The sequence below is a fragment of the Camellia sinensis genome, chromosome 9 (assembly GCF_055761805.1).
Source record: "Camellia sinensis isolate YWXY chromosome 9, ASM5576180v1, whole genome shotgun sequence".
Classification (NCBI taxonomy): domain Eukaryota; kingdom Viridiplantae; phylum Streptophyta; class Magnoliopsida; order Ericales; family Theaceae; genus Camellia; species Camellia sinensis.
The window spans coordinates 157,964,809-157,988,702 of NC_138969.1; the positions used below are offsets into that span (position 1 = coordinate 157,964,809).

A 23,894-nucleotide genomic window follows, 5' to 3' on the forward strand; every position below is an offset into this window, starting at 1 on the left:
ATTTTACTATTTTGGCTTTGTCCCACCCTATTTTGGTTCTTCATTGCACTAACAAGCTAGCATAATGTAGGTTAGTCCTAAACCTTTGAAAGTCAAATCTAAGAATTTTTACCACTTTTTTCTTATTATGGTTATTGTCATATAATTGATTATTTAAGGGATATTCTCATAATTGTAATGTTTACAGCTCATAAGTGGTTATAAGCCAACAAATAAGCTAAGACCATGAGCGTATCACCTTACAACTAAGGTAATGAAAATAAAGGAAAATAAATGGCGACATATAGCTTTTGATTACATTATGTACGATTATGTCTAGATGTCCTAAAATAATAGTTCTTGTATGAAAAATGTTTCCTAAATTTATCTTGGCTTAAAATTTTCTTGCAATTGCACTTTTGTTTAGCAATAACTTTATTGGGTTTTTCTTTTTTTATCCGGTACCTAATTTTTCAACTTTTAAAATAAAATCATTTTTTTAATTTAAAAATTATAGGAAAAACAAATAATATTAAAAGAAGCCTAAAAAAGTCAACTTTGAAACTACAACCTTAAAAATTATATTTTGTTATATGTCATGTAATGTAAGTGGGTAAATTAACGTTTTTGCATGTATTTATTTGTTCATATAAATGCACAGCTCATTGGACTTATGGTATTTTGTCTTTGCTTCCGCTAGCCTCGATTATTTATGTTTTGTACAAGAAGGCCTTTGATAATCTTGAATTACTGACCGGTTACGACACCAAACTTTTAGAGGCGGGTTTGAATCGTGACAGATAAGTTATTTATTTGGCATTTCAATAGATTAGACCCTCACTGATTTTCACATTGCACATTGTGCACAAGATGGGGATGAACTGTCGGTCACCTTGGATACCTTCTAGAGATCCTACAGTTCCTAGCAACTCTATTGGGAAAACAAGAGAGTTTGACTCAAAAGTTCTAATATGAGATTCAAAGCCTTCCATATTGTTCATTGGATTTGCATCATTTAAGGTTCACTTTAACCCCCACATGTTAGACAATTTTTACTGTATTTGAAAAATAAATTAATAAATAAGAGAGTCTATTTATTTACTAAAAAAACAAAACAAAATATAAAAACCAAGAAGATAGATTCTTATTTTCTTACAGAAACAAAACAGAATCTAAAAAAGATAAATAAATAAAAACAAATAATAAAACTAAGCACTTACAGTATTATTTTCTTTGATATTTAGACCAAGTCCAGTTTTCAAAACTGTCTCCTTAAGACAGATTTGTCCTTTCTAGGGTGCTCACAGATTATGGACGCCTTTCTCCCATGATGAAATGATATACAACGAACAGTAGTAGCACTACAAACTGTTTGCACGATGAACACACTCTATGTATATACTCTTTCTCATAGAAAATAAATGCAGCAAAATGTAGAGAGCAATGACAAAAGCAAGAACAGACAAAATTGATTGCAAAATCCAAATGAGGAACTGACTATTTATAGGAGAAGTGGGGGCTTTTCAGAACAGATTTCAAAAGGTAAAAAAAAACTATTAGAGACAGAGTTGAACGGGTAAAAACTTGTTCAAACAGATTTGAATAGATAAAACTTGTCTAGGTTGAATTTAAATAGGTAAGAACTCATTCGGTTTGAAAGAATAGATGCATTGGACCAAACTGCCAACATTCAGAAACGTTGAGGTCAATTTGGAATTAATTTTGAATTTCAAACCGAAATTCAAATTCCAAATGGTAAGAATTTAATTTTAAAAAAAATAAAATTCAAAAGTTTTTGACCCAAAAAGTTAAGCATGGGGCCGAACAAGCCCAACCTAATCTCCCACCACACACCTGCGCCGCCAACCTGACAGACGGACGGCGCGCGTGTGTGTTTGTTTTGGATCCAATGGGTCTACTTCACTTTGTCCATAATCTCACCCTTCTACAAAACTTGGGTACCCCTTAAGGCCCTCCCCAAGATGTAAACCCAAGACTTATAAACCCACACCAAGTTTGCCCACCAAAGCAATGTGAGACAAACCTTAACTCCATTATTTATGAAAACTTCACCAAAAATCCATTTTCATAGAGCTCATTTTGATATTGGTTTTTTATTCACCTGATAATGGTTTTTAAGTAACCAAATATACGACATAAATTGTTACACTGCAAAGAACGTGTTACTACATGGACCCGCCAACTTTGACGTATAAATCTCACCTAAAAATTAGATCAAAATTTTTAAAAAAACCTATTTTTACCAAATCACTTTTTACACCACATTCACTGCTTAATATCTCGGACAGCTTGTCAGTCGTGGGCTATGTTAAGTCGGGTATGCAAACCTTGGACTTTGGTCACCACGTATTACCCCTTGTTTCTCGATGAGGGTTTGAAAGGTATATAGGTGGCCATAGCCAAGGCACCTTTCTGACTCAAGCCTACCCTTGCATATAGTGAGCTAGCACCTTCTAAAAGTAAGACATGATACTTTCCATTTGATTTGCAAATCGGAAAATGTCTCGTAGCTCAAATTTTGTGGCTCAAAAGTGGCTCAAATGGCCAAAACGACGTCGTTTTTTGAGCCACAAAATTTGAGCTACGTAGCATTGTCGTTGCAAATCTAGAGAATCTCTAGAACCTTTATAGGACAAGATCCTGCTCTAATTTGGGGCAATCTTTCATTGATTTGTCAGCTTGATCAATATGAAATACATGCTTGTGTGAATATGAGAAATCTAGAGAAAGGGAGAAAACAATTCTCTGGGGAAATTTATGAATCAAGAACTATGTTACAAATTTGGTGCAATTGTTCGGGGAAATTTTGTGTGAGAAAAGTAGATAAAAATTAAGGCTGTGTTTGGTGAAACTTTTTAAATATGATTCCACAATATGATTTTAGTATTTTGTTTGTTTACAATTTTTAAAAAGGGCACTTTACCCCTTCTATAGTTTAGGCCATATGCGGATTACCCTCCTGACATTCAAATATCACTACATAACCCCTTTGTGGTTAGTGGACTAAAACGCACCGTTCACTTTTCCATCCAAGTTAACAGACTGTGTAGTTCAAATGCCCACACAGAGAGTAAGTTACATTTTAAGACCAAAATATCCCTAGAACATCTTTAAATTTGCAAAGGCATGCCATTGGTCTTCCTCTTTCTCTCTCCAAAATTACAACCCAAAACAAAAACCTAAATTAATTTAATCAACATAATTTCTATCAAAAATTACAACAATGATTCATACCACTAAAAAAAGACCACTAATAGCACTAATGCATTGGGAATGTCAAAAAAAAAAAAAAAAAAAACAAGGCATAGGCATAGGCAGTGGGCCTGCCCACTGCCACATCATTAGTGGTGTTATTAGAGCACCACTTTTAGTACTCTCAACCATTTTTTCAAAAATTAATGTGTATATATATATATGTGTGTGTGTGTGTATATAATCTATAACTATATATATGTATATATTCAAAGTACCCACAGAAGTAACAAAAATCAACAATGATTTCGAGTCCTCACCTAGATTCATCAGTGTCACGCCCTGTATTTTATTACTTGGATAACATTACCAATATTCATTAATCAAGTCCATTTACAAATGCCAATTCATGATTTGATGAAATGATGAATAATTAAATATACATATTCCCTCTCATGATACAACAATAACATTTTCATACAAATAAAAGAAATGCCCTGAGACTTACAATAAAAAAAAATAACACTACTCTTTACAAAAAAATAGCACTCAGCCAAATAAACAAATAAAGTAGTACAATCCATCATTACATTACACTTATGAAATGGTAAAACCCATTGTTTGATCTTCAAATCCGAAAAACATTCCATGTATACATGTACAGGTAGGGAGTGAGCAACCACTAGCTCACCAAACAATCTCATATTAAAACATTAGAAGATATGCGAGTATCAAAATAGTCATACATATACGTGAAATCATATCATGTCAAAACCATATTATTCTATTACATAATCTCTTGAACCTAATTTATTTTAATTAACCACAACTAGTTAATTTAAATAAATAAACATGCTTAAAAAGCAACGTGACATCCTTTTCAATTCATTCAATTACTCATTTGTCAATGGAATCAAATAGTTAAACAATTTATAATGACATTTAACAAAGCATCAATACATTTTATACAGTCTTATGAGATGAGTGTATATGACACATCATGTTCAAAATATTTTTCTCATCTTTTGAAGATCTTATGCACAATACCAATTTGAAAACATATTAATCCAACAATTTCAATAAAATTCCAAGGTGGTAAATACGACTCAGGTAATCCTTAGGCTGGTACCTGCAAGTAGACTATTCAAGTACTACCAATTTGTCATTTTTACCAGTATAAACTGGAAGACTCGACACCTGTAATCTGTCATTTTTACCAGTATTAACTGGAAGGCACGACACCTGTAATCTACACCACCTTTCAAGACTTACCACTGTATTTACTCCAAAATCATTTCATGAAAACTTGTTTCCCAACATTCTTTTCTCAATACAAAATTTTCAAATCAAATGTCAAAACTCATCATTATCAAATGAATTAATATGTCAATGTAATGATTAATAATATAATACAATATTTCTTCCACTTTCAATACTTCCACAGAATGTTCTCATTGTGATCAAAATTCTCATTTCTCAATTCAATGTAATTTCTCAAGATGAATATAAATACTTTTATCCCAATTCATCCATGAGACAACATAATTCTCACACTTAGAGTAATCTCAACCATTTAGTCACTTCAAGACTATATCAATATTTTGAACAAACAATTTCTAAAAGTTTAACAATTCTCATATTCTATGAAAACATCATTTATATGTAAACAAATAAATATTTTTTTCAAACAATTTATTTTTTTCAAAAAAAATCAATGAGCCCAATTTAAAAAAAAAAACATGATTTTCCTTCATGTGTTGGCCTGTTAAACCAGCCCATTTACAAAACAAACACATGTGCCCAAAACACCACCCAGATACGTGGGCCTCATGACCCTAAGATATTTCACTCCAACAAAATTGAAACCACATTTAGTAGCAGGCGCCTAAACCACTAATCGAAACTGAGGGTCAATACTATTTAATACACGGACTGCACGCATCTGCTCAGTCTAAAAACTCCGTGCATTAGGCCTATTTGGGGAGAAAAATTTCAACTTCACAGTCCATTTTGCCCAAATAGGGTGCATCAACTAAAAAAGGGAAAATTATCATGTAGTCCTATGTAGGGGATCTATTTTCCTTCTAATCCCAATTTATTTTTAATAGATCAATAGGTCCACAGTTTTTTAAGTTTTATACCCAGAGGTCCCGTTTTTTATTTTCGTATTTTTAAATGATTGTATTACCTTTTGTTTTGAGATCTATATATACGTGAAAAATCAAATTTTTGCCCCGTTTAAAAAAAGGAAATCAAATCTTCATCTCCGCGATCTCGATTTCTCTTCGTTGTGGCGATCTCATTGTGTTGTGTGGTCGATCTCATTGTGCTGTGAGGTGGATCTGGTTGTGCGATTTGAATCTCTGTATACAGGCGATATCTGCGTACGTTGTCTCTCTCTCTCTCTCTCTCTGGTGATAGATATATGTATGTGTATGTATGTATCTGTCGATACATAGATATACATATATATGTCTGTGTGTGTATGTGGTTTGTATTTGTCGATATATATGTATGTATATATAGATAAGCAAATTTGCGTGATATGTGATTTGTGTTTGGCGAATTTTGTTTGTTTGATTTTGATTTTGTTGATTTTGTTTGTCGTATAGTGTAATGTGTTTTGAAGTTGTATTTTGGAATTGTGAATTCTGGTGTTTTGATACTGATATGTTGTAAGTGTATAATTTTACAATTTGGAATTGTAAATTGTGCACTGTTGGTATTGATATGTTGTAACTGTATAATTTTGCAGTTTGGAATCTGTGAACAATTGTTTGTTGGTTTGTGATTTTGTAGTATGGAGCGGTGTTTCATGTTAATGTGCAAATACAGTAATTGTTGTGTTGCTATTAAGATTAGTGAGGGATGTAGTTATGATGAAATTGTTAAGAAAATATGTGCGAAGTTCAAAGAGTTGAGTGTTGGTAACTTTTGTTTGTTTTTCTTTGTTCTTGGATATTCTAATTGTATTGTTGAATGTGATAATGATTTGTTGATGTTATTGTGGGGGATAAGAGAGTTGTGGAGATTGATGATGGTAATTCTTGTAGGATTGATTCTGTAACTTGTGAGAGTTCTTTTGTGAATGATTGTGATGATGTTGGTGGTTTGTTGCGTAGTTTTTATCCAGAACCAGAGAGAGTTTTGTTGTCTGCTAGTTGGAAGGGGATTGTACATAGTGTTGGTCAAGAATTTGAAGGTGGAGTGCCGGGGTTCCGCATTGTATTGGCTAAGTATGCAGTTGAGTGTGGTTTTGCAGTGAATTATTTGAAGAACGATGCAACAAGAGTAACCGCTGAATGTATGATGAAGTCGTCTACGGGTTGTAAATGGTTTGTGCATGGAAGGGTGTTGATGGATTCTGGTGTTTTTTTTATAATGAAGTTGGATAATGTGCATACTTGTGGGGTTGTTGCTCGTAGATCTTGTAGCAAAATGGTTGGTTCTAGACTTGTGTCTGATATTGTGCAAAATGATATTAGTGATAATCCGTTGACTCGTCCTATTAAAGTTAAAAAAAAGTTGAAGAAGCAATATGGTATAGATGTTTCTTATCGGGTTGCATGGTTAGGAGTTGATAAGGCAAGAGGTGGGTTGTTTGGTGATTTTGCAACTTCTTTTGACCAGCTTCGATGGTACCTTGAGACGGCTATGAGAACGAATCCGGGAAGTGTGTTTGAATTAGATGTGGATGAAAGTAATGAGTGTTTTCGGAGGTTGTTTGTGGCATTTCATGGATGTTTGTATGGCATTCAATTTTGTCGTCCGTTGTTGTTTGTTGATGATACATTTTCGAAGGGGCGTTACAAGGGGCATTTGCTTGCAACAACATCAAAGGATGGTAATCAAGGTATATATTTATTTGCAGTTAGTATTGGTTTAGTTTGTCAGTGTGTTATTGTATTGTGAGTCTGCTAATTTTTGCAGTTTCATGTGGTTTTGTTTGCAGGTTTGTTTCCTTTGGCTTTTGCGATTGTTGACGCTGAAAATCAAGATAATTGGATGTGGTTCTTAAGTCAGTTGTTGAAGGTTGTTGGTTCAGGCCGGAGATTGACTTTTGTGTCGGACCGTCAACATGGATTGCTAGACGCTCTTTCAGTGGTTTTCCCCAATGCACATCATGCTTATTGCTTAAATCATTTGAAGAAAAATTTGGTTGACAAGTTGGTGGGACTTCGTACTAACTATAAGCTGTGTTTAATGAAAATATTAGTTAAATGTGCTTATGCGCCAACGGTTGCTTCTTTCCAACATTATATGGAGAAATTGAGGCGTATTGCTAGGAATGATAGAGTTGATAGTATGTTGGATAGTTTGCAAAATGATAAGTGGGCCAATGCATTTTTTAGAGAGAAACGATATGGTGAGATGTCATCTAATGCTGCCGAGTCTTACAATAATTGGATTGGTGGGGCCCGTGAGTTGTCTATTACTTGTATGGTTGATATGATTAGGGTTCAAATCATGACTCAATTGTCGGATAGAAGAGCTGAATCTAGAAGATGGACTATGAAATTGTGTCCAGTTATGGAAAAGAAGTTGGTGGACTCTTTGGAGCTAGCTAAGTCTTGGGATGTGATTGTTGCTAGTGATACTGTGCTTGAGGTTCATTCTTCTATTTCTTTTTATGTTGATATTGGTAGACAGACTTGTTCTTGCTATGAACGGCAATTAAATGGTTTTCCTTGTTGTCATGCTGTGCATGCTTTGCATAGTAGTGGTAGAGATGTGTATGGTTTCATTGATCCTTTTTTTCATGTAGATTGTTTTAGAGAGTCATACAAGGAATCTGTTTATCCAGTGCCTTCAAGTAAGAGATTTGACTTTGATGGTGCCAGTAGTTCGGTTATCAAACCTCCTATAACGAAGAAGCAGCCCGGGTGGAACAAGAAGAAGAGGATACCTTCTAGGGATGAGAATGTGAAGCAAATCAAGTGTGGGAGGTGCTTGAAATATGGGAATCACAATAAGAAGACGTGCAAGGCTGCTATTTGAGGCCACAATCTATTCTTTTGGATTGTATTTGAATTTGAGGAATTATGATAATAAAAAATGTGATACTTGGTATTATGGAAGTAATGAATAAAGTTGGTTGAATTGTTTTTTGTTTGTTGATGTGTTCTTTACTTATTGAAGTTGTTTTGTAACAGTCTGGTTTTGTTTTTTTATTTTTATGGAATGCAGAGAAGGTTGTTGAAAATTTCTTATTGAAACAGTATAATATGGAAAGGCAGTTCATATTTCATAGCGAGAAAACTGTATAATTTTGCAGTTTTAAGAATTATTAGAAACAACCTTTACTGTATGAAAATATATGCAACCACAAACAAGTAGACAAACAATCAGAAGAAGAGCCACAATAATAATAACAAGAAGAAGAGCAACAACAACATCAATCATTTTCACCATAACCATAATAATCAGAAAAAGATCATTCCCAAAAGTATATAAAGTACTTGTCACATGTTAAAAAAGAAAAATAAAAAAAAAATTAAAAAAAAGGTAAAAAGATATGCTCCCTTGAATATTTGTATTGTCAAGAAGTTTGTTCATTGTTTCTATGGTTTGGTATGTTTTGTGAACATTTGGTAGTGCTCGAGTTTCCAAGATCGGTTCTCATCATTGAGGAATTGATTGATGATTTGTGCTCGAAATTTGACCCACTCAGTTGGACGAAGTTTTTTCTGCACAGGTTGCCAGTTGAGATATTGGTTGATAACATTGCAGACGGCGATTACACAATCATTCCTGCAGTGTTTGAGATGAAGTTAATTAGTTAGGTGAAACTGCAAAATTTAGCATATTGGAAGATTAGTTTATGGATTTTGTATCTTACGAGTGTGGGGTTTGTTGTGGGCATTCCTCAATTGATGCAATTTCTGTCTCACACTCTTGAGATGATAACATGTTTCCCTGTTTGCTGAGTAATGCTTTATTCCATCTCAGTTGATGTTGTTGCTACAAAATAGTTAGTGGGTATTTTTGTTAGTTATAGTGATGAGTTGAGATGTTTGTAAAGGAATGGAACTAAGTATGAAATTTTATTTTAACTTACAATTTGCTTTGCAATTTCAAAATGCTTGTTGTGGCAATCTTTTGTTGGTCTCAAAGAGTCATAGTGTCTCCATATTGCATCAGCATTGTCAAAGACCACAATTGTCCAATGGTTGTCGTGGTTGATTGGGAAATAGATATATCTGTTTTTCATTGCTTCTTGAAAATGGCTGTCCATCAGTTTTTCTCTCAGTACTTGATCTTGGTTTTGTAGTGGAGTCTGTAAGTTATATATATGTTTGAAATATGTTATAAAACTATGTAGTAATACATGTTGAGAAAGTAGAAAATTTTGCAGTTGTAAGGTATGTTAAGTTTTGCTTACATTGATGAGTGTTGAGAAAACGTAAGATCTTCTTGCATATGGATTGCTTGCAAAGACTATATCGTTTTTCTCAAATTCTTCAATGGTTGGTTGGAGTGCCAATTGCTTTTCTGAGAAGGTATCAATGACTTGAAACATGTTATATATGAGAATGTGTTAGGTTTGTGGAATAGATTATTGAATATGTACAGAAACTATAAAATTGTGCAGTTGGAGACCTACATTCCCATATAAGGGTTCCCTGTTGGTCAATCTGCATATATCTGAAAAGTATACGCAGTTTTCATCTTCGCTGCCAGACCAGACACAAGCACTTGATTGTGTGTTGTTGATGAGTTGAATTTGGTCTTGGTCTTTTTTGGATAGGCTATGCCAAACCTTGTTTGTTTTGCGGCATGAAATGGCGAGTGGCTTGTTTGGGATTGATTCTTCCTGGAAATCATCATCACTTTCCAATACTTGAAGTTTTGTCTTCTTTTGATTGGCATGCTCTTTTGGGTTTGTTTCAACAGCAACTGCTTTCTCTTGGCCAATATGTTCTTGCATCTTTTCTTTCTGCTGTTGTTTTGTTTCATGAGCACCCTCTTTTTTGTTGTCATTCTTCTTCTCTTTTTCTTCATCGGTACCTTGTGTTGGTTTGGGTACATCAGTAGCAGTTTGTGTCTTGTTTCTTGCATCTTCTTTGGGTTTGGTCATTGGTTGGTATTCAAAATCTGGGTCATGTGCTTGTTTTCTTGATTTTTGTTTGATTCTCTTGACCATGGATCTTTGTTGGGGACTGCCAGTTTTTTTGGTGGACATTTCCTTCAATTGATCTTCTTTTTTATGCAATTCAGCCATGAATTTTTGTTCCATTTCTTGCATTTGTGCTCTCATGGCTGATATGAGCTTGTCCTTGTCGTCCTCTTTGGTTGGTGTTTGTGGTTGGTCATGACCTATAAAAATGTTGGATTGTGTTTTGGTTAGTTTAATAAAATTTTGCAGTATGCTTTAGTATTAGACAATAGTTTACCTTGTGCATGAAATATGTCAGATTTCTCTTGTAGTTCTTCTTGTTGGTTTGTCAGTTCTTGTTCATTGACTTCTTCTTGTTGGTTTGTTTGTTGTTCTTCTTGTTCTTGTTGTTGGTCTTCTTCTTCATCAAGGTCTTCTTGTTGATCACCTTTTGTTTGCTGTCTTTCTTCTACTTTGTCATTGTCTTGTTGTTCATCAGGTTCTTCTTCTTTTTCTTCTTCTTGTTGTTGTTGTTGTTGTTTTTGTTCTTCTTCTTCTTCTTTAGTTTCTTCTTCAGTTTCAGTTTCTTCTTCATCAGTTTTTTCTTCATCAGTCACTTGATTTTTTTCATCATCACTCTTTTCTTCTTGTTCATCACTTTCTGGTTCTTCTTGTGGTTTTTGCTTTCTTTTTTTTTTTTTTTTGTTGTTCTTCTTGTTCTGATTGTGATTCTGATTCTGAATGATGTTCTTCTTCGAGAAAGTTATTCTCATCACTGTCTAGAAGTCTTCTTTTTTTTGTTGCTTTTGTTTTCTTTTTTTGCTTATTGTCCTTTTTGTGGTCTTGTTTCTTTGCTGAAAAGTCTGTTAATGTGCTTTGATTGATATGCAATAACTGTATTTCTTGTTCAGTTGGGGTTAAAACACTTTGGTTAACCTGCATTGGAACAATGTGGCATATATCAGTAATACTGTAAATTTGGTCAGTTTCATAAGATGAGTTGTACTGTGAGTAATGTGGGTTAAGTGTCGAAATATGTTTTTTGAAACTGAAAAATGTTACAATTTCATAACATGAGTGATGTTAAAGAAGTATGTGCTTTGAAACTGAAAATTTTCACAGTTTCATAATATGATTTGTACTACAATGAATATGAAAGGAGTGTTGAATAGATTTGTGCTATGATAGTATAGAAGAGTTTGAATACCTTTTCAAAGTGAGCAAGGCTGATGTGTTTCCACTTGGAGTACATTTTGCCAAGGTTCCATTTCATAAACCTTGGGAAGCCTTCTTTGTTGGATGGTCGGAGGAGTTTACTGTGCTCACAGTACCAGTGCTTTGTAAAAAAAAAAAAAAAAAGTTGAAATATGTTAGATAGTTAGAAATAGGTGGATGTCTGATATTTTTGTGGGAAGTAGTTGAGTAATGTGTTTACCAAGAGTAACATGACGCATCCAGTGACATGCCTTGGGTTGTTGTTTGCATTTGCCATTGAATTCATCAGTGTGTCTTTTATTGCCTCAACCCAATTGTACTTCTTGATGTTGTTGAGATTGTCAACATAGTTGAGGAAACTCCAACTGAGTGTATGGCCTGTTGTGGGCATGAGAAGTTTCAAGCAGAAGTAAAGGGTGATTACCCTTGCAAGATCTTGACGATCATTGGTTGATTTTCTTTTTTTTTGTTTGTTGAAACATTTTGGTCAAAGACTTGCCATCCAATCTCTTGACTGATTTGCATCTTCGTTTGTAAAATGGAAGCTCAAAATCCTTTGGTCTTGCATAGGATTTGGTGGTGATGCTGCCTTCTCCACAGTCGATACCAAAAATGAGCTTGACATCACTGCTCTGAGTTTCATTTCCTTTTTGCCAAGTACAAATGATCTTTTTCTTTTGTTGTAGAGTGTTGTCATTTCTGCTACAATGGAATTGTAGCATCTGCACCAAGAGGCCTTCAGTTGTGTTGAGGAGAGAGCATTTATAAGGGGCCAAAAAGGGATTTTTTGCAGCTCTGTCTGTTGGGCTTTTGTGAATTTGACCCCCTTCAACAGTTTGATTACCGTTCCGATGTTGGAACGATAATTAAATTGTTGGACTCTCTTTGCAGGGACTGCTGTTTTTTTTTCTTTTGATGCCTTGGTTTTTGTTTTGGGAGTTGATTGGCTTTCTTGGAGCTTTCCTTTTTTGGTTGGAGGAGCTTCTTGGTTTTTTGTTGGCTTTCTTTTGTTTGTTTTTGTTGTGGTTGGTGTTTGTTGGATGGGTGGGGTCTGTGGTGTAGTTCTTGGGCTTTTTCTTGTAGGTGGTGTGGTTGTTTTGTGGGTTTTTTGGTGGGGTCTGTTGGGTTTGATTGTTTTTGGGTGTGGTGGTTTGGTTTTTTGTGGATGGGGAGATGGTGGTGGCATTTTAGTGGATACAGGAGATGGACTTTCAAAAGGGGAGATGGTTAAATCCCTGATTGGATTTGTGGGTATATGGGTTTGTTTCTTCTAATATCTTCCAACAGCTATTTTTGAAAAAATGAAAGTGACAGCAGGGTATGAGTAATATAGTGACAAAACTGTATAATTTTGAAGTTTTATATGCATTTTAATATGAAGTTATATGTATTTTGTTGGTAACAGTTACCAAACTGTATAATTTGACAGTTTGATTTGCACTTTATAATAAGTTAGCTATTTGTTTTGAGTAGTGGTTAAACTGTGTAATTTTGCAGTTTCATTTGCAGTTTGAATAAATTTAGATATGTTACTTGTATAGTGATGAAATGAAACACTATGATGTTGCAGTTTTTATAAGGAAACAGTATGAACAATAGGAACAGCCCATTGTATTTTGTAAAAAGCAACAATAACAACAAGAAGATTAAAAATTCAAAAATAAGAATAACAGAAGCCAATATTGAACAACAAGAATAAGAATAAGGTGTTGAATGTGTAAAAACAGAGATTTATGTGTAAAAACAGTGTTTAGAATGTTGAAAAACAGGGGACTATATATAAAAGAGGGTTTATACATTTGGAAGTATGTAAAATGTGTATATACGAAATATGAAAGAATGATGTACAAATGTGAATGAAAAATAATGAATAGGTGAAGAGAGATGTTACTTTTTTTTCCCCATTTTTGTGAATCGGAAGTTAGGAACTATGAAATCTCTTCAGAGTAGTGATGGTTCTTCGTGTTGTTGAGAGTCGCCGATTGGAGAATATGAACGGCTTGGTGTTGTGTTGAAGATGAACGGTTTGGTTTTGTGGTTAGGATAGGGTTTTAGAGGGAATGGAGTCGAACGGAGGAGAGATGGAGGATTGAGAATGCGATTTCGAGCAGCGGAGATGTAACAGTGTACTGATCAGACTGAGATGATTGTGGGTGATGAAGATGAACGGTTACGTTTTCTGGTTAGGGTTAGGGTTTCAGAGGGGATGGAGTTGAACGGAAGAGAGATGGAGGACTGATGAGTAGATTTTGAGCGGCGAAGACGTGACAGTGTACTGATCGGACTGAGATGATGGGGACGTGGGAGATGGCTGCGCGCATGTAAATTGGATGATATATTGTGGGTATTTTCATCTTATTGTTAATTTGAGGACTTAATGGAGTATTAAATTTGTTTTGGGTCTAAATGGGGTATGATATGTTGGGCTTGGACCTTTGGGTCAGACGCCCCAAATTTAATTTGAGGACTTTGTTGTTATTGTTGTTATTGTTGCTTTTTACAAAATTTGTTGCTTTTTACAAAATACGCCGATTAAATTTGTTGTTATTGTTGCTTTTTACAAAATACAATGGGCTGTTCCTATTGTTCATACTGTTTCCTTATAAAAACTGCAACATCATAGTGCTTCATTTCATCACTATACAAGTAACATATCTAAATTTATTCAAACTGCAAATGAAACTGTAAAAATTACACAGTTTAACCACTACTCAAAATAAATAGCTAACTTATTATAAAGTGCAAATCAAACTGTCAAATTATACAGTTTCGTAACTGTTACCAATAAAATACATATAACTTCATATTAAACTGCATACAAAATTTAAAATTATACAGTTTTGTCACTATATTACTCATACCCTGCTGTCACTTTCATTTTTTCAGAAATAACTGTTGGAAGATATTGGAAGAAACAAACTCATATGCTTACAAATCCAATCAGGGATTTAACCATCTCCCCTTTTGATAGTCCATCTCCTGTATCCACTAAAATGCCACCACCATCTCCCCATCCACAAAAAACCAAACCACCACACCCAAAAACAACCAAACCCAACAGACCCCACCAAAAAACCCACAAAACAACCACACCACCTACAAGAAAAAGCCCAAGAACTACACCACAGACCCCACCCACCCAACAAACACCAACCACACCTCCAACCACAACAAAAACAAACAAAAGAAAGCCAAAAAAAAACCAAGAAGCTCCTCCAACCAAAAAAAGAAAGCTCCAAGAAAGCCAATCAACTCCCAAAACAAAAACCAAGGCATCAAAAGAAAAAAAAAGCAGCAGTCCCTGCAAAGAGAGTCCAACAATTTAATTATCGTTCCAACATTGGAACGGTAATCAAACTGTTGAAGGGGGTCAAATTCACAAAAGCCCAACAGATAGAGCTGCAAAAAACCCCTTTTTGACCCCTTATAAATGCTCTCTCCTCAACACAACTGAAGGCCTCTTGGTGCAGATGCTACAATTCCATTGTAGCAGAAATGACAACACTTTACAACAAAAGAAAAAGATCATTTGTACTTGGCAAAAAGGAAATGAAACTTAGAAGCAGTGATGTCAAGCACATTTTTGGTATCGACTGTGGAGAAGACAGTATCACCACCAAATCCTATGCAAGACCAAAGGATTTTGAGCTTCCATTTTACAAACGAAGATGCAAATCAGTCAAGAGATTGGATGGCAAGTCTTTGACCAAAATGTTTCAACAAACAAAAAAAGAAAAATCAACCAATGATCGTCAAGATCTTGCAAGGGTAATCACCCTTTACTTCTGCTTGAAACTTCTCATGCCCACAACAGGCCATACACTCAGTTGGAGTTTCCTCAACTATGTTGACAATCTCAACAACATCAAGAAGTACAATTGGGTTGAGGCAATAAAAGACACACTGATGAATTCAATGGCAAATGCAAACAACAACCCAAGGCATGTCACTGGATGCGTCATGTTACTCTTGGTAAACACATTACTCAACTACTTCCCACAAAAATATCAGACATCCACCTATTTCTAACTATCTAACATATTTCAACTTTTTTTTTTTTTTTTTTACAGCACTGGTACTGTGAGCACAGTAAACTCCTCCGACCATCCAACAAAGAAGGCTTCCCAAGGTTTATGAAATGGAACCTTGGCAAAATGTACTCCAAGTGGAAACACATCAGCCTTGCTCACTTTGAAAAGGTATTCAAACTCTTCTATACTATCATAGCACAAATCTATTCAACACTCCTTTCATATTCATTGTAGTACAAATCATATTATGAAACTGTGAAAATTTTCAGTTTCAAAGCACACACTTCTTTAACATCACTCATGTTATGAAACTGTAACATTTTTCAGTTTCAAAAAACATATTTCGACACTTAACCCACATTACTCACAGTACAACTCATCTTATGAAACTGACCAAATTTACAGTATTACTGATATATGCCACATTGTTCCAATGCAGGTTAACCAAAGTGCTTTAACCCCAACTGAACAAGAAATACAGTTATTGCATATCAATCAAAGCACATCAACAGACTCTTCAGCAAAGAAACAAGACCACAAAAAGGACAATAAGCAAAAAAAGAAAACAAAAGCAACAAAAAAAAGAAGACTTCTAGACAGTGATGAGAATGACTTTCTCGAAGAAGAACATCATTCAGAATCAGAATCACAATCAGAACAAGAAGAACAAAAAAAAAAAAAAAAGAAAGCAAAAACCACAAGAAGAACCAGAAAGTGATGAACAAGAAGAAAAGAGTGATGATGAAAAAAATCAAGTGACTGATGAAGAAAAAACTGATGAAGAAGAAACTGAAACTGAAGAAGAAACTGAAGAAGAAGAAGAAGAAGAACAACAACAACAAAAACAACAACAACAACAACAACAACAAGAAAAAGAAGAAGAACCTGATGAACAACAAGACAATGACAAAGCAGAAGAAAGACAACAAACAAAAGGTGATCAACAAGAAGACCTTGATGAAGAAGAAGACCAACAACAAGAACAAGAAGAACAACAAACAAACCAACAAGAAGAAGTCAATGAACAAGAACTGACAAACCAACAAGAAGAACTGCAAGAGAAATCTGACATATTTCATGCACAAGGTAAACTATTGTCTAATACTAAAGCATACTGCAAAATTTCATTAAACTAACCAAAACACAATCCAACATTTTTATAGGTCATGACCAACCACAAACACCAACCAAAGAGGACGACAAGGACAAGCTCATATCAGCCATGAGAGCACAAATGCAAGAAATTGAACAAAAATTCATGGCTGAATTGCGTAAAAAAGATCAATTGAAGGAAATGTCCACCAAAAAAACTGGCAGTCCCCAACAAAGATCCATGGTCAAGAGAATCAAACAAAAATCAAGAAAACAAGCACATGACCCAGATTTTGAATACCAACCAATGACCAAACCCAAAGAAGATGCAAGAAACAAGACACAAACTGCTGCTGATGTACCCAAACCAACACAAGGTACCGATGAAGAAAAAGAGAAGAAGAATGACAACAAAAAAGAGGGTGCTCATGAAGCAAAACAACAGCAGAAAGAAAAGATGCAAGAACATATGGGCCAAGAGAAAGCAGTTGCTGCTGAAACAAACCCAAAAGAGCATGCCAATCAAAAGAAGACAAAACTTCAAGTATTGGAAAATAATGATGATTTCCAAGAAGAATCAATCCCAAACAAGCCACTCGCCATTTCATGCCGCAAAACAAACAAGGTTTGGCATAGCCTATCCAAAAAAGACCAAGACCAAATTCAACTCATCAACAACACACAATCAAGTGCTTGTGTCTGGTCTGGCAGCGAAGATGAAAACTGCGTATACTTTTCAGATATATGCAGATTGACCAACAGGGAACCCTTATATGGGAATGTAGGTCTCCAACTGCACAATTTTATAGTTTCTGTACATATTCAATAACCTATTCCACAAATCTAACACATTCTCATATATAACATGTTTCAGGTCATTGATGCCTTCTCAGAAAAGCAATTGGCACTCCAACCAACCATTGAAGAATTTGAGAAAAACGATATAGTCTTTGCAAGCAATCTATATGCAGGAAGATCTTACGTTTTCTCAACACTCATCAATGTAAGCAAAACTTAACATACCTTACAACTGCAAAATTTTCTACTTTCTCAACATGTATTACTACATAGTTTTATAACATATTTCAAACATATATATTACTTACAAACTCCACTACAAAACCAAGATCAAGCACTGAGAGAAAAACTGATGGACAACCATTTTCCAGAAGCAATGAAAAACAGATATATCTATTTCCCAATCAACCACGATAACCATTGGACAATTGTGGTCTTTGACAATGCTGATGGAATATGGAGGCACTATGACTCTTTGAGACCAGCAAAAGATTGCCACAACAAGCATTTTGAAATTGCAAAGCAAATTGTAAGTTAAAATAAAATTTCATACTTAGTTCCATTCCTTTACAAACATCTCAACTCATCACTATAACTAACAAAAACACCCACTAACTATTTTGTAGCAACAACATCAACTGAGATGGAATAAAGCATTATTCAACAAACAGGGAAACATGTTATCATCTCAAGAGTGCGAGACAGAAATTGCATCAATTGAGGAATGCCCACAACAAACCCCACACTCGTAAGATACAAAATCCATAAACTAATCTTCCAATATGCTAAATTTTACAGTTTCACCTAACTAATTAACTTCATCTCAAACACTTCAGGAATGATTGTACAATCGCCGTCTGCAATGTTATCAACCAATATCTCAACTGGCAACCTGTGCAGAAAAAACTTCGTCCAACTGAGTGGGTCAAATTTCGAACACAAATCATCAATCAATTCCTCAATGATGAGAACCGATCTTGGAAACTCGAGCACTACCAAATGTTCACAAAACATACCAAACCATAGAAACAATGAACAAACTTATTGACAATACAAATATTCAAGGGAACATATCTTTGTACCTTTTTTTTAATTTTTTTTTTATTTTTCTTTTTTAACATGTGACAAGTACTTTATATACTTTTGGGAATGATCTTTTTCTGATTATTATGGTTATGGTGAAAATGATTGATTTGTTGTTGCTCTTCTTCTTGTTATTATTATTGTGGCTCTTCTTCTGATTGTTTGTCTACTTGTTTGTGGTTGCATATATTTTCATACAGTAAAGGTTGTTTCTAATAATTCTTCAAACTGCAAAATTTTACAGTTTCATCAGCTTGTTTCTAATAATTTTTAAAACTGCAAAATTATGCGGTTTCATCAGGTTGTTTCTAATAATTCTTAAAACTGCAAAATTATACAGTTTTCTCGCTATGAAATATGAACTGCATTTCCATATTATACTGTTTCAATAAGAAATTTTCAACAACCATCTCTGCATTCCAGAAAAATAAAAAACAAAACCAAAATGTTACAAAACAACTTCAATAAGTAAAGAACACATCAACAAACAAAAAACAATTCAACCAACTTTATTCATTACTTCCATAATACCAAGTATCACATTTTTTATTATCTTTAATTCCTCAAATTCAAATACAAATCCAAAAGAATAGATTGTGGCCTCAAATAGCAGCCTTGCACGTCTTCTTATTGTGATTGCCATATTTCAAGCACCTCCCACACTTGATTTGCTTCACATTCTCACCCCTAGAAGGTATCCTCTTCTTCTTGTTCCGCCCGGGCTGCTTCTTCGTTATAGGAGGTTTGATAACCGAACTATTGGCACCATCAAAGTCAAATCTCTCACTTGAAGGCACTGGATAAACAGATTCCTTGTATGACTCTCTAAAACAATCTACATAAAAAAAAGGATCAATGAAACCATACATATCTCTACCACTACTACGCAAAGCATGCACAGCATGACAATAAGGAAAACCATTCAATTGCCATTCATGGTAAGAACAAGTCTGCCTACCAATATCAACATAAAAAGAAATAGAAGAATGAACCTCAAGCACAGTATCACTAGCAACAATCACATCCCAAGACTTAGCTAGCTCCAAAGAGTCCACCAACTTCTTTTCCATAACTGGACACAATTTCGTAGTCCATCTTCTAGATTCAGCTCTTCTATCCGACAATTAAGTCATGATTTGAACCCTAATCATATCAACCATACAAGTAATAGGCAACTCACGGGCCCCACCAATCCAATTATTGTAAGACTCGGCAGCATTAGATAACATCTCACCATATCGTTTCCCTCTAAAAAATGCATTGGCCCACTTATCATTTTGCAAACCATCCAACATACTATCAACTCTACCATTCTCAGCAATACGTCTCAATTTCTCCATATAATGTTGAAAGAAGCAACCGTTGGTGCATAAGCACATTTAACTAATATTTTCATTAAACACAGCTTATAGTTAGTACGAAGTCCCACCAATTTGTCGATCAAATTTTTCTTCAAATGATTCAAGCAATAAGAATGATGTGCATTGGGGAAAACCACTGAAAGAGCGTCTAGCAATCCATGTTGACGGTCCGACACAAAAGTCAATCTCCGCCCTGAACCAACAGCCTTTAACAACTGACTTAAGAACCACATCAAATTATCTTGATTTTCAGCGTCAACAATTGCAAAAGCCAAAAGAAACAAACCTGCAAATAAAATCACATGAAACTGCAAAAATTAGCAGACTCACAATACAATAACACACTGACAAACTAAATCAATACTAACTGTAAATAAATACATACCTTGATTACCATCCTTTGATGTTGCTGCAAGCAAATGCCCCTTGTAACGGCCCTTCAAAAATGTACCATCAACAAACAATAATGGACGACAAAATTGAATGCCATACAAACATCCATGAAATGCCACAAACAACCTCCGAAAACACCCACTACTTTCATCCACATCTAATTCAAACACACTTCCCGGATTCGTTCTCATAGCCGTCTCAAGGTACCATCGAAGCTGGTCAAAAGAAGTTGCAAAATCACCAAACAACCCACCTCTTGCCTTATCAACTCCTAACCATGCAACCCGATACGAAACATCTATACCATATTGCTTCTTCAACTTTTTTTTAACTTCAATAGGACGAGTCAACGGATTATCACTAATATCATTTTGCACAATATCAGACACAAGTCTAGAACCAACCATTTTGCTACAAGATCTATGAGCAACAACCCCACAAGTATGCACATTATCCAACTTCATTATAAAAAAAAACACAAGAATCCATCAACACCCTTCCATGCACAAACCATTTACAACTCGTAGACGACTTCATCATACATTCAGCGGTTACTCTTGTTGCATCGTTCTTCAAATAATTCACTGCAAAATCACACTCAACTGCATACTTAGCCAATGCAATGCGGAACCCCGGCACTCTACCTTCAAATTCTTGACCAACACTATGTATAATCCCCTTCCAACTAGCAGACAACAAAACTCTCTCTGGTTCTGGATAAAAACTACGCAACAAACCACCAACATCATCACAATCATTCACAAAAGAACTCTCACAAGTTACAGAATCAATCCTACAAGAATTATCATCATCAACCTCCACAACTCTCTTATCTCCCACAATAACATCAACAACATGACAACCACTACCACCTACCATTGACAGCATATTCCCCAAATCATTATCACATTCAACAATACAATTAGAATATCCAGGAACAGAGAAAAACAAACAAAAGTTACCAACACTCAACTCCTTGAACTTTGTACATATTTTCTCAACAACTTCATCATAACTACATCCCTCACTAATCTTAATAGCAGCACAACAATTACTGTATTTGCACATTAACATAAAACATCGCTCCATACTACAAAATCACAAGCTAACAAACAATTGTTCACAGATTCTAAACTGTAAAATTATACAGTTATAACATATCAATACCAACAGTGCACAATTTACAATTCCAAATTGTAAAATTATACACTTACAACATATCCGTATCAAAACACCAGAATTCACAATTCCAAAATACAACTTCAAAACACATTACACTATACAATAAACAAAATCAACAAAATCAAAATCAAACAAACAAAATTCGCCAAACACAAACCACATATCACGCAAATTTGCTTATCTATATATACATACATATATATCGACAAATACAAACCACATACACACACAGACATATATATGTATATCTATGTATCGACAGATACATACATACACATACATATATCTATCACCAGAGAGAGAGAGACAACGTACGCAGATATCGTCTGTACACAGAGATTCAAATCGCACAACCAGATCCACCTCACAGCACAATGAGATCGACCACACAGCACAATGAGATCGCCATAACGAAGTGAAATCGAGATCGCGGAGACGAAGATTTGATTTCTTTTTTTTAAACGGAGTAAAAATTTGATTTTTCACGTATATATAGATCTCAAAACAAAGGGTAATACAGTCATTTAAAAATACAAAAATAAAAAACGAGACCTCTGGGTATAAAACTTAAAAAACTGTGGACCTATTGATCTATTAAAAATAAATTGGGATTAGAAGGGAAATAAATCCCCTACATAGGACTACATGGTAATTTTCCCTTAAATTTGTTTTGGGTCTAAATGGAGTATGATATGTTGAGCTTGAACCTTTGGGTCAGACGCCCACTAAATAACAACAAATGAGCCCCACAGCGCACTCTTCACGATTTTTAATAAGAGCAAATTTCAATCTCATAGCTCATTTTGTCAAACAACAATATTAAGTATTATGAAAAATCTTTTATGCAAATAATTATAAAAATTTTGTAATATTTAAATTATACTTAAAATAAAACACTACACACTAATCAAGGTAATTTAAGAATTATAAATCTTTCATAATATTTTCATGAAATTTTTTTTATAATCCCTAACTTTTCTCTCGATCGAAATAGGATGCATCAACTAAGTAACAACAAATGGGCCCTACAGCCCACTCTTCACGATTTTCAACAAAAGCAAACTTGTGAGTCCGAGAAAAAAAACACGCAGCACGCTCAAAAGAGCTGGATGACCATGTGAACCACTGGCTACAAATATTATATAGAATAATGCTTGGGATCCCCTTTTGGGGGTCACCCCCTCACCCCCTTTGCCATGTGGCGGGTGGTGATTGGAGGAACTGAAAAAAAAGAAAAAAAAAATGTAACCAATGAGAGAGAGAGGGTCAAAGGGGGTGGGAGAAAAAGGGAGAATGAATCATTGTTGTATTATATATAAGCAATAATAGATGTCATAAAAAAAAAATTTCATAAAAATAATTATAAAAATTTTATAATTCTTGAATTACACTTAAAATAAAACACTACACATTAATTAAAATAATTTATAAATTATAAATTTATCATAATTAATTTTATAAAAAAAATTTCATAATTTCCACTTCTTTTTTCTTCATTATATATATACCAAGTCTATATATATATATATATATATGTATATAACATATACTGTACACCTCAACCCACTTGTAAGAAACAAGACCAAAAAGCACTTACCCATTCTCCAATGCACCAGCACGGCCCAAGTGGGGAAACACGGCTGTTGTCCACCCATCCCATCAATCACTACGTGAGAGGGAGTGAGCACAGGTTATGTACCAAAGACGCTATGTCACCGGTGTCAACAGAAACTCCGGCGGTACGCAACCACCATCTTCTTCCATACATACAACCCACGGACTGGTTGCGTCAGTAGCTGAATCACGAAGAACCCATAACTGCTAGCAACAACACCAGAACCCCACCAACACAGAAACGTTGGCACCGAAACTGACCAAATTTATCTCTCTACCTTGAGTTTGCTCATTTTAGCCACAGCCGAGCATTAACCTCGAGCAGACCGTAATGCACCAACTCAGTCCAGCAATCTGTTATAAACCAGAGCTCCAACATAGCAGAAAATGACCAAACCGAGACCGATGTAGAGATACCTCCACCGTCGGCAGAACACATATCGAACCACCAGAACCTGACCAATTCCATGTTTCTCAACACAGTAGCAACAGCACTGGTAGCCCAGAACTAGTCCAGAACCGTCAGCGACATGCCACAAAATGAAACACCAGCCATTGGAAAAACGACGACCGAAACGAGGATGATGAACCAAGCTAGAAACCAAACCCAGTTACAGTCTTTTTGAACTGCAACTACACCGGCACCAACACACGGACACGATTACCAGAGCTAAACAAACCAATTTTATGTTGGAAAAAATGATATTTTATATGGCTCATTTTAGATTGACTTTGAGGCCAAAATTTAGTGAGTTCCAAACGTTTGACGTGTTTCTTATCGCGTGGCAAGTCACACGGTGAAGACAGAACGTCAAAATCATTTATGAGTGAATGGAA

The 23,894-nt window shown here is 35.0% G+C and overlaps 1 protein-coding gene across 1 annotated transcript; it reads left to right on the plus strand.

Moving 5' to 3' along the window:
• The first annotated feature begins 5,992 nt into the window (after positions 1-5,992).
• Positions 5,993-8,190, plus strand: LOC145799850 (uncharacterized). The gene is made up of 5 exons (XM_082889481.1): positions 5,993-6,115; positions 6,211-6,453; positions 6,823-7,045; positions 7,145-7,800; positions 7,843-8,190. Exons 1-5 carry the CDS (start codon positions 5,993-5,995, stop codon positions 8,188-8,190), a joined length of 1,593 nt encoding a protein of 530 aa, XP_082745607.1.
• Positions 8,191-23,894: the final 15,704 nt, after the last annotated feature.

What these genes read in the sequence shown, in the direction of transcription:
- LOC145799850 (XM_082889481.1), top strand. Translation starts at nt 5,993, where the DNA reads ATGGAGCGGTGTTTCATGTTAATGTGCAAATACAGTAATTGTTGTGTT. An exon ending in CGAAGTTCAAAGAGTTGAGT is followed by an intron (nt 6,116 to 6,210) that starts GTTGGTAACTTT and finishes GTGGGGGATAAG; the next exon opens with AGAGTTGTGGAGATTGATGA. An exon ending in CAGTTGAGTGTGGTTTTGCA is followed by an intron (nt 6,454 to 6,822) that starts GTGAATTATTTG and finishes TCTTTTGACCAG; the next exon opens with CTTCGATGGTACCTTGAGAC.